We start from the raw sequence: 14,184 nt of genomic DNA, 5'->3' as shown, positions 1-14,184 counted from the left end.
AGCAGCAAAGTGCTGGCTTTGTTTCTTCAATACTATGGGTGAGGGAAATTTTCAGCAGTTTTCTTTCACATCACCTCAAACAATATTTTTCAATAGAAACAGTTGCCCTCTGAGGTGGTGTTTTATGGGGTCCAGGGGGCTGTAGAGGGGGAGGAGACCAAGGGGGAAATTGGTTGCTTGAGCTGCTTTCCTCTTGTTCAACCTTTGTAACATTTGGGATACAACTTCATGCTTATTGGTATTTAATAATACGTAGATGAAGAATTTTCATTCAAGTTCTTTCACCTTTAAAACTTTAGTTGTTGGGTAAGAACAAGATAGAGACATTGTGGCAGGCCCAGCAGCCCCACTCTGAATCCTGGGACAAATGTTGGGGCTTATAGATGCTGCAGCAGCGACTGCCATTTTTACTACCCCAGAAGCTGATCTGCCAGAGGCATGCTGCCCCCAGTGCGTTGCCTGGTCTGGTAAATATGATTGGGGGTCAGGGTAAGGTGCAGACGTAGGCAGCAGCAAGGACAGAGAAGCAGCAAGTGAAATGTTGGCAACTCCAGCAACTATCTTTCTTTTCTTTTGTGTGGAGGACACTCAGGGGTAGAGGACAGTTTGCTCAAAGCTTCCTCAAATTTGACACTAGGCATCAACCTTAGATTTGTAAACAACTGATTTTGATATTTACAATATTGTCATTTGTTTTAGATCCCCCCCCCCCCAATTCTACACTAACTCTGTATTCATTCTGTGTGTCATGCTTCTAATGGGAGATAGGTGTGTTGTCTAGAAAGCAACACAGGTGATAGCAATTGCCCAATAGCTAAAACATGGTCATCAAGGAGGGGGAGAACTACAACTGTAACCAGGACTGAGTGAAGGATAAAAAAATTAATGGGTTTAAATTACAACAGAACGGATTTAAATTGCACAATGTTTGTAAGTAAAATTCTCATTGCTACGTATCCTTAGATTTGAGTACAGGGAGATTGAGGTATTGAGTTTTTTTATATATAAAAAGATGAGATTTATATAACACCTATCAAGGATAACAATTAAGAAAGTGAATATTTTGAATTATATATTTGTTAGATGTATTTGACTCGAGATAATTTGCAGTTAGAATTCTCTTAAAACCATGTGCTCTGCCTTGATAGTGCAATTAAAGCTTCTGTATAGTTTATTCTCTGGAGGAACCCATTTTCCCCAATATTGACAATTTTCTTTTTGTAATTAATCAGCAGGAGGAAAAATTGTGTGTTTGTTTTTCTTATTTTTCACATATACTTCCTGTCTTCTTACCTCCTGATTTTTTGCTTTACAAACTACAAGGAGATTCTCACTACAGGTTTTAATTGCCTGCTGTTTGTCTTGCAGTCATTGGAGGATTTAGTACCCTGTCCACACTTGTGTTTAGTATACTGCCTTGAAATTAAAATTAGACACATTTTCAACTGCAACGTATTAGCTTTTCAAGTCTTGCTGTCTTTTAGAAGATTAGCATGCTTAAACATAAGGCTTTTTTGAGGCATGCAGTCATGAAGTGGAATAAGTATTGACCTCAGTGCTGAACAGGTTCAAGGTCCTCAAGCTGTTGTTGTTGTTCAGTCGTTCAGTCGTGTCCGACTCTTCATGACCCCATGGTCCAGAGCACGCCAGGCACCCCTATCTTTCACTGCCTCCCGCAGTTTGGCCAAACTCATGCCAGTCGCTTCGAGAACACTGTCCAACCATCTCATCCTCTGTCGTCCCCTTCTCCTTGTGCCCTCCATCTTTCCCAACATCAGGGTTTTTTCCTAGGGAGTCTTCTCTTCTCATGAGGTGGCCAAAGTACTGGAGCCTCAACTTCAGGATCTGTCCTTCCAGTGAGCACTCGGGGCTGATTTCTTTAAGAAGGCCGAGCTCCGCCGCTGGAAGGGGGGGCCTATTTTTGGCGCTGCTGGGGCGGAGCTGCAGGGGCGGCCAGCGAGGGGGGGGTGACACCCCTCCTCGCTGGCCGCCCCTGCAGCTCCACCTCGGCAGTGCCAAAAATTGCCTAAAAAGATTTTTTAAAAAAAGTAAAAAAAAAGCCCAGGAGGCGGGGGCACCCCCCGATGTGTCACCCCAGCAGGGGTGCTGCCCGGGCCCCCCCGCACCCTCCGCCCCTCCCTTGCTACGCCCCTGCCGCTCCAGCAGAAAGGTAAACAGCGTTTCCGTGCGCTGCTCTGGTTCACCAGAAGCAGCTTTGTCATGCTGGCCACATGGCCCGGAAGCTGTACGCCGGCTCCCCCGGCCAGTAACGCGCCGTAACCCCAGAGTTGGACACGACTGGACCTAATGGTCATGGGTCCCTTTTTCTTTATACTGTTGTAAGGAAATGAAGGATCCCAACATAATGGTATTTTTAGACACTGAGCTGTTGTGGTATTTTTAGACACTGTGCGCTGCTGCTCCCGGGGCGACGGAGTGACCAGCGGCGCATGGGGGTGACAAGCGGTGGCCCCTCCTGCCACTCCCCATGCACTGCCGGTCACCCCAGGAGCAGCAGCGCTGCACGGACAGGGTGCTCACTCGGCTGTGCACTGCTGCTCCCGGGGTGACGGAGGGAGCAGTGGCGCATGGGAGTGGCGGAAGGGGCCACCGCTTGTCACCCCCACCCGTCGCTTGTCACCCCACCCTCCCCTGTCACCCGGGGCATACCGCCCCTACTGCCCCCCCAGCGACGCCCCTGGTAATAGGTCTGAAGCTAGACAAATGAAGATAAGAAACCTCAGAGTTGGGATTTTAGTAGTGAGATCTGTTTGAAAGTGTACACTGCAGTATTACAGCTCTAGCAAAAAGCTGTTTCAATGGGAAAGTTTAACATGTGAGTCTCTTAAGACAATTTTTTCTGAAGCATCTTTTTCTTTCCTTTTCCCCCAGCTGAAAACAAGTCACCACCTCGTCCTTGTGGCTTGAATCATTCAGACTCTCTTAACAGAGGGGATCGCATTGATGCAGTGACACCAACGATAGGAAATAGCAACAACCAGTTGAACTCATTTCTTCAAGTTTATGTTCCAGACTACTCAGTGAGAGCTATCTCAGACATTCAATATGTCAAGGTAGGAAAAGGGGAAATGGGTAGCTATCTTCTACCAGCAAAATATATTTTTGGTTGGTTTCGCTGCCCATAGCAAATAGTTGCCAATTGGTCCTAATGCTACTTTGATAAAGCATTTGGAATTTGGAAGGAGCTGTTTTGGACTGTTGAAACTCTTCATTTTTTCCCCATTGTGAGGTACCATATTATTATATTATTCTACCTCTCCCAGGGAGGATCTATTCTGCACCCTACCCAAGGAATATTCCTCAACTGTATTTGCTCATGAATGACACGTGGATGCTGTTATAAAGAAGGGTCAGCAGCCACATGCTCCCTGTCCACATTCATCACACAGTTGGGAATTAATATGTATGCTTCTTAATATGTATTTCCACTCTAAAGTTCAGCAGCTGTTGATTTTTTGGTCTTCTGATGTTTCACATGTGCTTTTAAATTATATTATACATTTTTAATTGACTTTGGGCAGTTATGAATTTGAGATCTTGAATGAATTGATAGCCTTCAATTTTGTATGTTCTAATGGCACCCAACTAAATGCATGTCCCATTCATATTCTGAGATGCAGCATCAGTTAGTTTGCCTGGGGTCTTGTAATCTAGGAAGCCCAGGACCTCCATACGCACTGCCCAGGCCCACAGGAGATCACCCTGGTGCTGCTAATCCAGCAGTTAGACCACCCCCAGAGGCCTCCACTCCATTATCTCTCAAGATAGATGGAATCCAACAAATATGCATATTGAAGTTGAGAGAAGCAGTGCTGCATAGCCTAGGGAATATTACACAAATGAATAAGCACATCTGGTCACTTCTCATTTCTCCAGAACATGCTAATGGAGCAAATGCCTATTTACAACCAGGCGGATTGGAAGTAGCCTTCCAGAATACAGTTTAAGGCTCTTTCAAATACATAGATTATTGGCTATTGTGCTGCTCTGGCTTGATCTTATCCCCTAAGTAAAAGAGAAACTCTGTATTCATCTCAGTATCTAGTATTTATGGATTGTGGCCCTCTCTCAAAAATGTTCAACCATGTGTCCCACTATCTGCCCACACTTTCTGCAAAAAAATCACTTAACCTGAACACAAAGAATTACACCCGAACCTCACTATACACAGTGCAGATTCAGATATCCTAACAGTCAGTTTGCCCACTTTCCCTTGTTTGTGCTTTGCTGGTCAGCAACAGCAGCCATTTTGGGGCAGAAACCATGGGGAGAGGGAGTGGGGAGGGAAATCACAGGGAGGGAAGGGATAAATCAGGAGAGATTGGACAAATAAGTTTTTTCTTTATCTCTCTCTTGCTGTTTGGTTGCAGCCATTTCAGGAAGAAACCATGGCAGGAGGGAGAGAGAGGGATCACAGTATAGAAATGTTCCCATAGGAAATAATGGAAATCATCAGCTCATTATGCAAACACTCTCATAATGATTTCCTGGGAGTACATTGTATTCCAAAATCAGGACCTGCATATATTTATTCAATTTGTTGCTCTTAGCAACAAAAATGTCTCAAAGCAACTAACAAAATAGGTGAAATACAAAAATGCAACAAATATCAAATCATTAAAAAATACTAATACTGTTCATCCTCAGTAATAAAATAACAAGGATAATATCCTTCCCACCCAACCACCAAAACTATAATAGTAAATAAATCAAACCATCTCAAAGACCAAATGCCTTTACCTAGTGCTGAAAAACTGACAACACTGGCACTAAGCAAATTTCCCTCAAGAGAGCATTCCACAAATGGGGTGGGGTGGGGAGGGGCCACTGAAAAAGGTGGTTCCATAAATAGGTGTTTTTGTACTGCAGTATAATTTAGATTGCTTGTACACAGTTGTTTAATGAAGGCTCCCCAAGGAATCTATTCTCTGCAATTACCATATTTACTCGAATCTAATGTTCACCTTTTTTTGGCCAAATTATGTTGCAAAAATTAAGGTGCACATTAGATTCAATGGCAAATTTACATTCGCCAGCAAATACTTTTTTTGGTTTCAAGGTTTTGAAAACTGAGGTGTACATTAGGTTCGATGGCACATTAGACTCGAGTAAATACGGTAGAATTTTGCAGACCACATCCATGCAAAGAAACGTGAAATGTAATAATAATAGCATTTAAAAATGTTCAAAACGTCACATATATAATACAGCTCTAGAATGGTTATTCACTTTTTTAAAGGTTGCTGTCCACAGTATATACTAAATTGACCAAATTCACCAGTTTTTAAAAATCGTATTACATGTACTCATGAAATTGATAGGATAAAGAATCTCCTTGCTGTCTTTACCTTGCCATCCCCAGCATCCAAATTCATTGTTGATAAGAACTTGTTGCTTTCCTCACACTTAACCATAGTTTGCCTTAGTGTTATGTGTGCACTAGGGCTACGTGTAATCGCACAACCGTCTGGGTAACTCACATTAAAATTTGTGTCCACTGTGCTCTTATCCTGGTCCTTCTGCTGCCATGCCAACCAGAGCTAAGCCATGGTTTGGTTTGGCACTAGGTCTGATCCCATGCTCATGGCTTATCTCCTGCAAAGAAGCCACAAATCTTGCCTACAGCTCATGTTTTGTCTGGAATGAGACAAGCCTCCTGGCGGCGGCAGCAGGACCAGGTGAGGAGTTAAACAGCCACAACTTTTACTCACTTAATTTTTGTCTGGTTGAGAATTGTGTGAAATGGGCAACTAATTGATTTAATTTAGAGTGATAAACTTTGAGCTCTGTTTATATGAGAATTATTGCTCACTTCTTGTTTCCGAATACTTCTATGCCACTTGCTGGAGACCCTGGCTAAAATGAAGATGAGTCTCTTAAGAACTGCATAGTAAGCACTATGAACTAGGGGAATTAGATTACTTGGAGCAGGGGTCAGCAAACTTTTTCAGCAGGGGGCCACTCCACTGTCCCTCACCTTGTGGGGGGCCGGACTATATTTTTTTTGGGGGAAAGGAACGAATTCCTGTGCCCCACAAATAACCCAGAAATGCATTTTAAATAAAAGCACACATTCTACTCATGTAAAAACACGCTGATTCCCGGACCTTCCACAGGCTGGATTTAGAAGGCAATTGGGCCAGATCCGGCCCCTGGGCCTTAGTTTGCCTACCCATGACTTGGTGCCTATTAGAAAGTGCATCCTGTCAAAAATATCTTTACTGTTCTTATGCACCATGAAACAATTGAATGTTGCTACGCTGGAAATGTTGCAGGTCTGCATGCCTTGATTTTGAAGTAACAAGGACAAGTTGGGTTGGGCTGAAATGTATGAAAACATTACAGTAGATATTACTGTAAATTACAGTAGATACAGTTGTTCTCTGTATCAACAATATTAATTTTATTATGGACTTTGTATCTTTCATGTGCTTGGCATAGATCTCAAGGCAGCAGTACCAAAATGCCCTAATGGCATCCCGGATGGATAAAACACCTCAGTCCTCGGACAGTGAAACCACTAAAATAGAACTGACTCTTACAGAACTGCATGATGGTTTGCCGGATGAGACGGCAAATCTTCTGAACGAACAGAACTGTGTAACTCACAACAAGTCCAACCACAGTATGCACAGTGAAGGCGCCATCTAGGAGCTGACACATAGCATCTTCCTCTTCCTCTGCCCTCCATCCCAACCCTTATCTTCATCAGGACCAGGCCTTATTCCTTCCCCTTGCCTTCTACCTGACTGCAAACACCATTAGTATGTGCTTATCAAGCTGTGCTGCATCCAATGTTCTGAGACCAAAGACTTTATGCTGATCCTGAGGGCAAAAAAGAAGCAAGAACAAGGAGCTCAGAGTGAGAGGTGGATGCAGAGAGGGAAAAGCAACCAACACCGAAGCAAAACTTGGGAACGGTGAGCCACCCTTCTGGGGTGAATGGCAAAATTCTTCCTAGTGGAGTAGAATCACGTTTATTTTTCCAGCTGTATTGATGATCCTTCTAATGTATGCAACAGTTTAAACCGAAAGCTGCATTTTATTTTTTCAAAAGAGAGATCATGGTGGTTTTTGTTTGTTTGTTTTTGTTTTTTTTAAAAAAGAAGTATTTTGCAGTTTTAAGTGTTGCAGGACCTTCCCAGTTAAGTTCTTTTGTATTGTTCTTGAATTTGCTCCTGTGTTCCCATTTTCCCCATATTGTTCTGTTTTCCAGTTGTTGAAATGAGAGACTGGTACTAGAATGTATTTGTTTTCTAAAGAACAAAGAATGAATGAAACTTAAAGAATTTCTGGCATATCTCAATTGGGAGACTGGGGGAAAGGTGGTATTCTCCCTTATCTAACCTTTAAGGAAGGAGGTATTTTGGGGTTGTGAATGTAAAAAAAAAATTTTTTTCCCCAAAGGCCATGTTTTAGAGTTCATAAATGTCAGAAAATGATGTGTGTGTGCCATATGAAGATGATTGATTTTTCAGAGGTAATAATTTTCCCTGGAGGATTACATAAAGTTTTTATTTATTATGGGGGAGTGATGATGGCAATCCCTACCACTTCTCCTGGGCTGAGTGCGTACTTTAACTTGTTTATATTTTCAGAGTATGGGGCGCCATCATATTCAATGTGCTCCTTTCTTTGAGATGACATAATGTAAGCGGGATAGAATGTAAGCGATGTTAGTCCACCAGTGACTTCAAACCTTTTATGTGATGCTGCTGTTACGCTGCTATGCTTGAGAGCCAAAGTAAATCGTTCCAAAGTTTTGCTTCCTGCAAGATGCACTTCACTGTGGATGCTGTCCTCTTTTAGGTTTGGCAAAAGCTTTGCAGTATAAAATCAACCTATATTTGATGGTATGTGTGGGCATGACGGTGTCTGTTTCAGTGAAGGTATTGGAGAGGCACATCTGAAAGCTTTCCTATTCTTCTGCTGGTTCTCCCTTTTAGGAGCCACCTTTTTAACCCACTGTTTTAAATAAGCTCTATGGGACAGCCGTTTGGGCATGGAAGATGGACCAGGAATGCCTTCAGGACATTCTTAGCTCCCACACCTCAGGACGCTGATATTTACTGTGGGAGTATTTGGAGGACTGTTCCTTTAGGGGTTCTCTGAATTTGAACAAGCTGCCTTGATATCATTGTGACTCTGGGTTGCCTTTTGTTTGTTCTTCTTGCTTATAAGAAATATGACTGTGAAAACAATATTAATCTGTTGCTGAATGGGCCTGTTCTGCACAACAGTCTCTGAGCTAACTTCCAGACTTTGTTACTCGATTTCCCCCCTTCTTCTGCTCCACCCCCATTATTTCTGCTTTGCCAGAATCCTGGGTGATAGGGATGCCTCCGATTCTTTGCCGCAGAAGTACGGTAGTTTTGTGCATGCTGGGATGAGCTTAATGTGAATTCTCCACTGTTCTCGTTATGGGGAATGCTCTGGGGAAAGGTATAACCCCCTCCCCCCTCCGATACCTCCCTGGATGAGTTTACGGAGACAAATATTTCATTCTATTTGGGGCAAAGGTTCTTATTTAGCAATTTAGTCTGCATAAGGCGAATATTTGCTTTGTTTCACAGATGCTCATAAAAAGAGGAATGGTAAGGAGGAAATTTAGTTTACCCCACCCCACCCCAAATCCCCATTAAACCTATCAGTTATTTATGAAGAGCCTAAGTGAAGAGGCATCTCCAGTTATGACATTCAGTATAATTAGAAAATTTGGACCTTTTCATTTATTAGCATACATCTTTTTAAAAGTAGTTGTTTTATTCATGCTGCTCTTTACAGCCAGCTTTAAGGAAGGGCAGACAGGCCTCTGAGACAAAGTGTTATGCTTCCTGCGAAAGCAGTAGAACAAAGGTAAACTCGAATCTTGGAATGAAATGATGTCATTATAGCTGGCACACTTCAACAGATGGGAAGTGGAGAATGTTCTTGATCAAGAATGGGATTCTCAATTGCTCTTGTTTCTGCATTTCAAGCAGCAGCTCTTTGTCTTGAAAAATGTTTTATTCCCCATAACACAAGTTGGATTCTACAACCACATTGGTGCTGACCCAAATTAAATTTTCCTGGCTTATCATGATTGGCTTTTTTAGTTTTCTTAAAAGGGTTCAATGCTTATCTTAAATTCATGTAATTATTATTAATTAGGCCTAGAATAAACCATACAAAGTTTGCAGGGTAAAGGCAATCTTCCATAGCCTAGCCCAGGGGTAGAAAACCTATGGTCAGCCAGATGTTGTTTAGGTGGGTTGGGGACTTCCCCATCAGCCCCAGCCAGAAAGCTCAATGGTCAGGGATAATAGGAGCTGTAGTCTAGTAACATCTAGAGACCCCCAAGTTCCGCACCCCAGCCTAGAAGTTGGAGGGCAACATCTCTCCCTGAACATTTTGTAGTACAGAAAAAAATGAGGGCCGGGCCATGTGAATTAAAGGTCACCAGCCCATGTCAAGGTATAAGATGTTCTCAGTTCAAATATGCCTCTTATTTTGTACAGCATTATGAAACTCTATTCCTTGGTGTCAACATCTACATAGCAGTTGTCCTCTGCTTTCTGGCAAGTGATATTCTTCATGATTCTAGAAATATTATTTATCTTATTTAAAAATTGTGCTTCTCATGTTATATTTTAGAGCAACTGTTTCACTGGCTTTTACAGGTACATTTGTGGGGGAATGTGTTAATTGCATTACTTGAGAAAGTGACCTTGGAAAGAACCCTGCTTTCACTGTTTCTGTTTCTTTTGTCAAGTATAGTCAGCAATTTAGTAGCTGGTAGCAGCCATTCAATCTTCATGTTCTAATGTGAAATTAGATGCAGCTTTTACACAAAATTTATTTTGAGGTGAGGTTTTTGACAATATTTTAAATGTCTTTGAATTAATTTTGTACTCTTTGTTGTGAATTGGAGACCTTGTACCTGTGTGTTGCCAAGCCTTACTAAAGAGAGAATTTGTTCTTGATAACTGGTATGTCTTCAAATACAAGAGTGGTGTTATTGGCCCAGACAGCATGTGCACTGTTGGAGCAAGGGAGGTAGCACCTCCTCCTCCTTTTCCAAGTTTGCTACCTCAAGGAGGCCTGGGATTTGCAGAGAATCACTCTTCCACCTGCTATTTAGCTGCCCAGCCAAAAAGCTCAGACCCATTAGAATGTGTAAGCACTAATCAAAAAGTATGGCTGGAGCTCAGGTTGAACAAATGAAGATGGAAGTAGTAAAATGTACAATTCACTTCGCAGATTGGTTTTCCCAAGTCCCAAAGGTAATCTTGAGGATTATTGGAAAGTGTCCCAAGTAGTACAGGTCATGATTTGGGGAAGGAGCTGGTAGTGCAGAATTGAAGTGCTGTGTACCCTGAGTATGCAAAACTGTCTTTGCACAAATGGGCTCTGTTACACATCATAGGAAGCCATGTTTTATGGGCCACCAAGAACAAGCAATGTGCTGGTGATTGCTGCTGAATCACTCCCATGTTTCTGCACCTTACTCAGGAGCAACAACTACCGGTGGAAGCCTTGGACATGTGAACTAGCCCTTGAGGTTTGGTTTCTCCCAAACAAATAAACCGTGAAAGTAAGCCAAGATTTGCACGTCACAATAAATCAAGGCTCATGGTTTGTTGCTCCTGGCACCAGGGAGGTTGGAGACAAATGCGAGTGATTCAGGACCATGCACTGAGAAGCTGTTAATTCCTGGTAAGTAATGGCTCACAGTGGTTGCAAACGTGCAACGTGGTTAGTGGTTCTTAATGGGTTTGACATTATTCATTAATGTTTCCCGTTTTTCCTATCTAGTTTTCTTTTTAAATGCACCTTAATGCCTAGATAGCTATGAATTGCATCCAGACAAAATATAGTTATTTGATCCTTTCATGTGAATGGAAAAAGTGGCAAGAGTTTATCTGTTCCCCATCCTCTCCCATGCCCTCACCAATAATTGCCACAGCCTAACACTAGAGGGAGCTCTTGATATTTTAATTGGTAGGAAATGTGTGATAATGTACCTCAGTGTTTTTCAACCACTGTTCCGCGGCACACTAGTGTGCCGCGAGATGTTGCCTGGTGTGCCGTGGGAAAAATTTGTTTATTTGATTCCTATTCAAGAGAATTACTTTATATATAGTCAATATAGGCACAGAGTTAAATTTTTTAACATTTCTAATGGTGGTGTGCCTCGTGATTTTTTTCATGAAACAAGTGTGCCTTTGCCCAAAAAAGGTTGAAAAACACTGATGTACCTGATGAACTCTTCACTTCCATGCAATAATTAAAGATCTTAACTACGTCATTCAGTCAGGACTTGGCTATTGCAAGTTGACAGAACCTTTATTGGGGATTCCAGGGAAAAAAATGTATTGTCATTGGGTCTGCCCGAATGTCACCTAGACAACGGTTTTGCTCTACTTTAGTAACTTTGGTTCCTTGTGATCTCTGAGCATTAAGTATTCTGCTTTTGCTGTCATTGCATTGGAGAATGTGCTGAGGTACGATTGGGTGCCACCTCACATACAAGACCTCCTGCATGGAGAATGCTCTAAAATTGTGCCTGCCATGCGTTTGTGCACTGGCCACATGGTTTGTCTGCATGCTGCCATAAAACACTGCTGTAGGTTATAATTAACTACATAGTACACCACTGAACATGAAGAACCCACCACATGGAGGGTTTGAAACAACATGCCATGTAATTTCAAGTAGCCTTCACACAGTGGCTTTTGTGTGAAGTAGACACAGAGGTGGTGACTTGCAGATAATACTGCATGGGCATTTAGCATTGTTATGCCATATGCTAGTTACCCAAGGGTTGTACAGACAAAATAAACCTAATTCCAATTCCAATACATTTAATGGCCACACCCTGCAATGCTCATGTATACAGCATTAATCTGAAAGCTGTCCATATATATGGTCTTCCTCATGATATTTTGATTTATTTGATTTGTCCCCTGGAACATTTGTTCAGAAGAGAATTATATACCTAAAGCTATAGATGTCTAGAACCCTTTCCGTCTAATGCTTATATATGGGTGCCAGTGGGGCATAGCTAACCGGCACATCAAGATTTGAGGACATGATCTCATTTCCCTCACATACTCGGTCAACATATGAAGGGGATTTGTTTGTTTTTTTATCTGAAGTGTTCTCTGGTGTCAGGCATGGCTTGATTGAACTGAAGAGTACAGGAACAGTAGCTAGTCTAAGTGGTTGCACTTGACTATAATAATTGCTTTATTCTGTTAGCTCTGATGTCCAGTTGGCAGGATACTCACAACACTGTGAAATAGTTTGCTCTGTGCCTTGGTCTGCTGTGATAAAATGAGCTTCAAACTCTTTGAAAACAAGTTTTTGTCTTTTGGGCAAAGGTCTGAAATAATTTTGACCAGCTGAATGAACAAGCCACTTAATTCTTCTGGTCAAATCCAATTTATAGATTAAAAACAATTTGCTTGATGCTCTGATTTCAGGAATGCCTGCTCTCTGGGATAAAGCACTTTCTGGGTTCTTCAAAACACCACATCCTACTTGGACAACTTTAGTAACTGGTAAATAGGTGTTTGTTTATTCTGGCACATGGAACTGCATCCCCTTCTCCTATCATTTTTCTACTGTGGTTCTCTTCTTACCTTCTCCTGGAATGTGCACATGATGAGCCTCATATAGCTTCTCCCCACTCCTGGGCTTATTCCAATTGAGGTCTTTTATAATGAGCAGCCACATGGATAGTCTGCAACACCAATGGGATTCAGGTGTTGTTGGACTCCCATAATTTACAATGGTGACTGGGGCTGATGAACGTTTAACAACATCTTGAGGGCCACATGTTCCCTATCCCTGGTGCTTTGCAGACTTGCTTGTTTGCTTTTTTCTTGCTATGGACTTGATTATATGCCATTGAATTAGGCTCCTAACCAACTGTAATTTCTGCCAGTAGTTTTGTGAGTCAGTTGCTTCTTAAAATACATGCATGAATCAATTTAGCAATGGCATTGTCCTGCAAATAAATGGGCCCTCCTCATTTTGCTTTTACCCAAGGCTATTCTGCATCCACATAGTCGTCCTCTAACCCTTTCCCACCTATACCTCAAGTGATTGTCCTCTTTACCTTGTCACAATGCTGGAGGCTGAAATTCTTTCTGCAGAAGTGCCTGTGCAGCTGCTTTGACAGTGCTACTAACACCAGCATTTCAGCAAAGTGCTTGAAGCACAGATAATTTCTAGAGTACATTTTTACAGAACTAGTTTTACAGTGAAAAGCCTCAAGCCCTGAAGATGTAAGGAATGTAGGATTATGGGTCATCCTTGTGTAAATGTTGGGATGAACTGGGAAGTGGTGGCACCTGTCTCTTGAGTTTTTGCTGCCTTTCTCTTGTTTCTTTGCTCCTGCATACAGGATTGTACTGATGCTCTCAGATGTGGTGTCACTGTGAGTAGTAACTTCAGTGTCTTGGCCATTTTCTCTCCTTTGGTATATCTCACAGTGAGAGGCCAGGGTGTGTTATGACAGTCTGAGAGACTATAGTTTTGCAAGGGACTCTGAGTAAATTTGGTTTATCTGGTGTGCATAGTTAGGTGAAGTTACTGTCACTTGTGTTAACTGACCACTTGGGACAAAAGTGTGGCATTTTGTGACGTCTTGTTTCCTGGCTTTAATTTATATTAGTTTGACTTAACATTGTAGAATTCTGTATTTATGCTGCCTGGACAAGTTAATAAGTGGTGGTATTGGACCAGATTCAACAAAATAGTTGCCCTAGTGGGAGCCAGAATGATGAGTCCTCCCTCTGTCCACTCCAAAAGCTTGGGGGGGTGTTGAGGGACCCTCCCCCCCGAGCAACACATAGTTTTTTTTGGGGGGGGGAGATCATCAGGAAAGCAGAAATGATTGCATTGATGAAGCAATCTCCTTAGCACTACTTTGAATACCATCCAATATCTCTAGCTAAAGAACTTTCTGCTCACTGTAGCTCGCTGACTTGGACAGGACGACACACCTGCAATCCATCAAATCAAGATATAAACTGTGACACACTTAGGTTTACACAAACTGTTGAAGGATGTTTGGAGGCTTGAAACTTGAAGCTCTTAATTTCTTAGAGCAATAAAATACTGCTTAAGCTTAGTGTGCAGAAGAGCTCCAATAGTGAACAAAATATATTCTATCTG

The 14,184-nt window shown here is 42.1% G+C and overlaps 2 protein-coding genes across 8 annotated transcripts in view; one reads left to right on the top strand and one right to left on the bottom strand.

Moving 5' to 3' along the window:
- CNNM2 (cyclin and CBS domain divalent metal cation transport mediator 2) overlaps positions 1-7,051 on the top strand; it is a 117,441-nt gene extending 110,390 nt beyond the window's left edge. For 3 of the 7 annotated variants that reach the window (XM_033149759.1, XM_033149758.1, XM_033149757.1), the window contains 2 exons: positions 2,893-3,074; positions 6,463-7,051. In XM_033149759.1, the coding sequence (XP_033005650.1) occupies positions 2,893-3,074; positions 6,463-6,672 (392 nt within the window). In that variant the 3' untranslated portion in view covers positions 6,673-7,051. Of the gene's footprint in view, positions 1-2,892; positions 3,075-6,462 lie in introns of those variants that run through there. The other 4 variants (XR_004426654.1, XR_004426653.1, XM_033149762.1 and 1 more) reach the window with 4 other exon arrangements.
- NT5C2 (5'-nucleotidase, cytosolic II) overlaps positions 1-14,184 on the bottom strand; it is an 81,696-nt gene that overhangs the window by 732 nt on the left and 66,780 nt on the right. The window lies entirely within an intron of this gene.

Source organism: Lacerta agilis, chromosome 5 (assembly GCF_009819535.1).
Source record: "Lacerta agilis isolate rLacAgi1 chromosome 5, rLacAgi1.pri, whole genome shotgun sequence".
NCBI lineage: Eukaryota > Metazoa > Chordata > Lepidosauria > Squamata > Lacertidae > Lacerta > Lacerta agilis.
The sequence above is the reverse complement of the archived record's forward strand: the minus strand, read 5'-3'. Positions and strand labels throughout refer to the sequence as shown.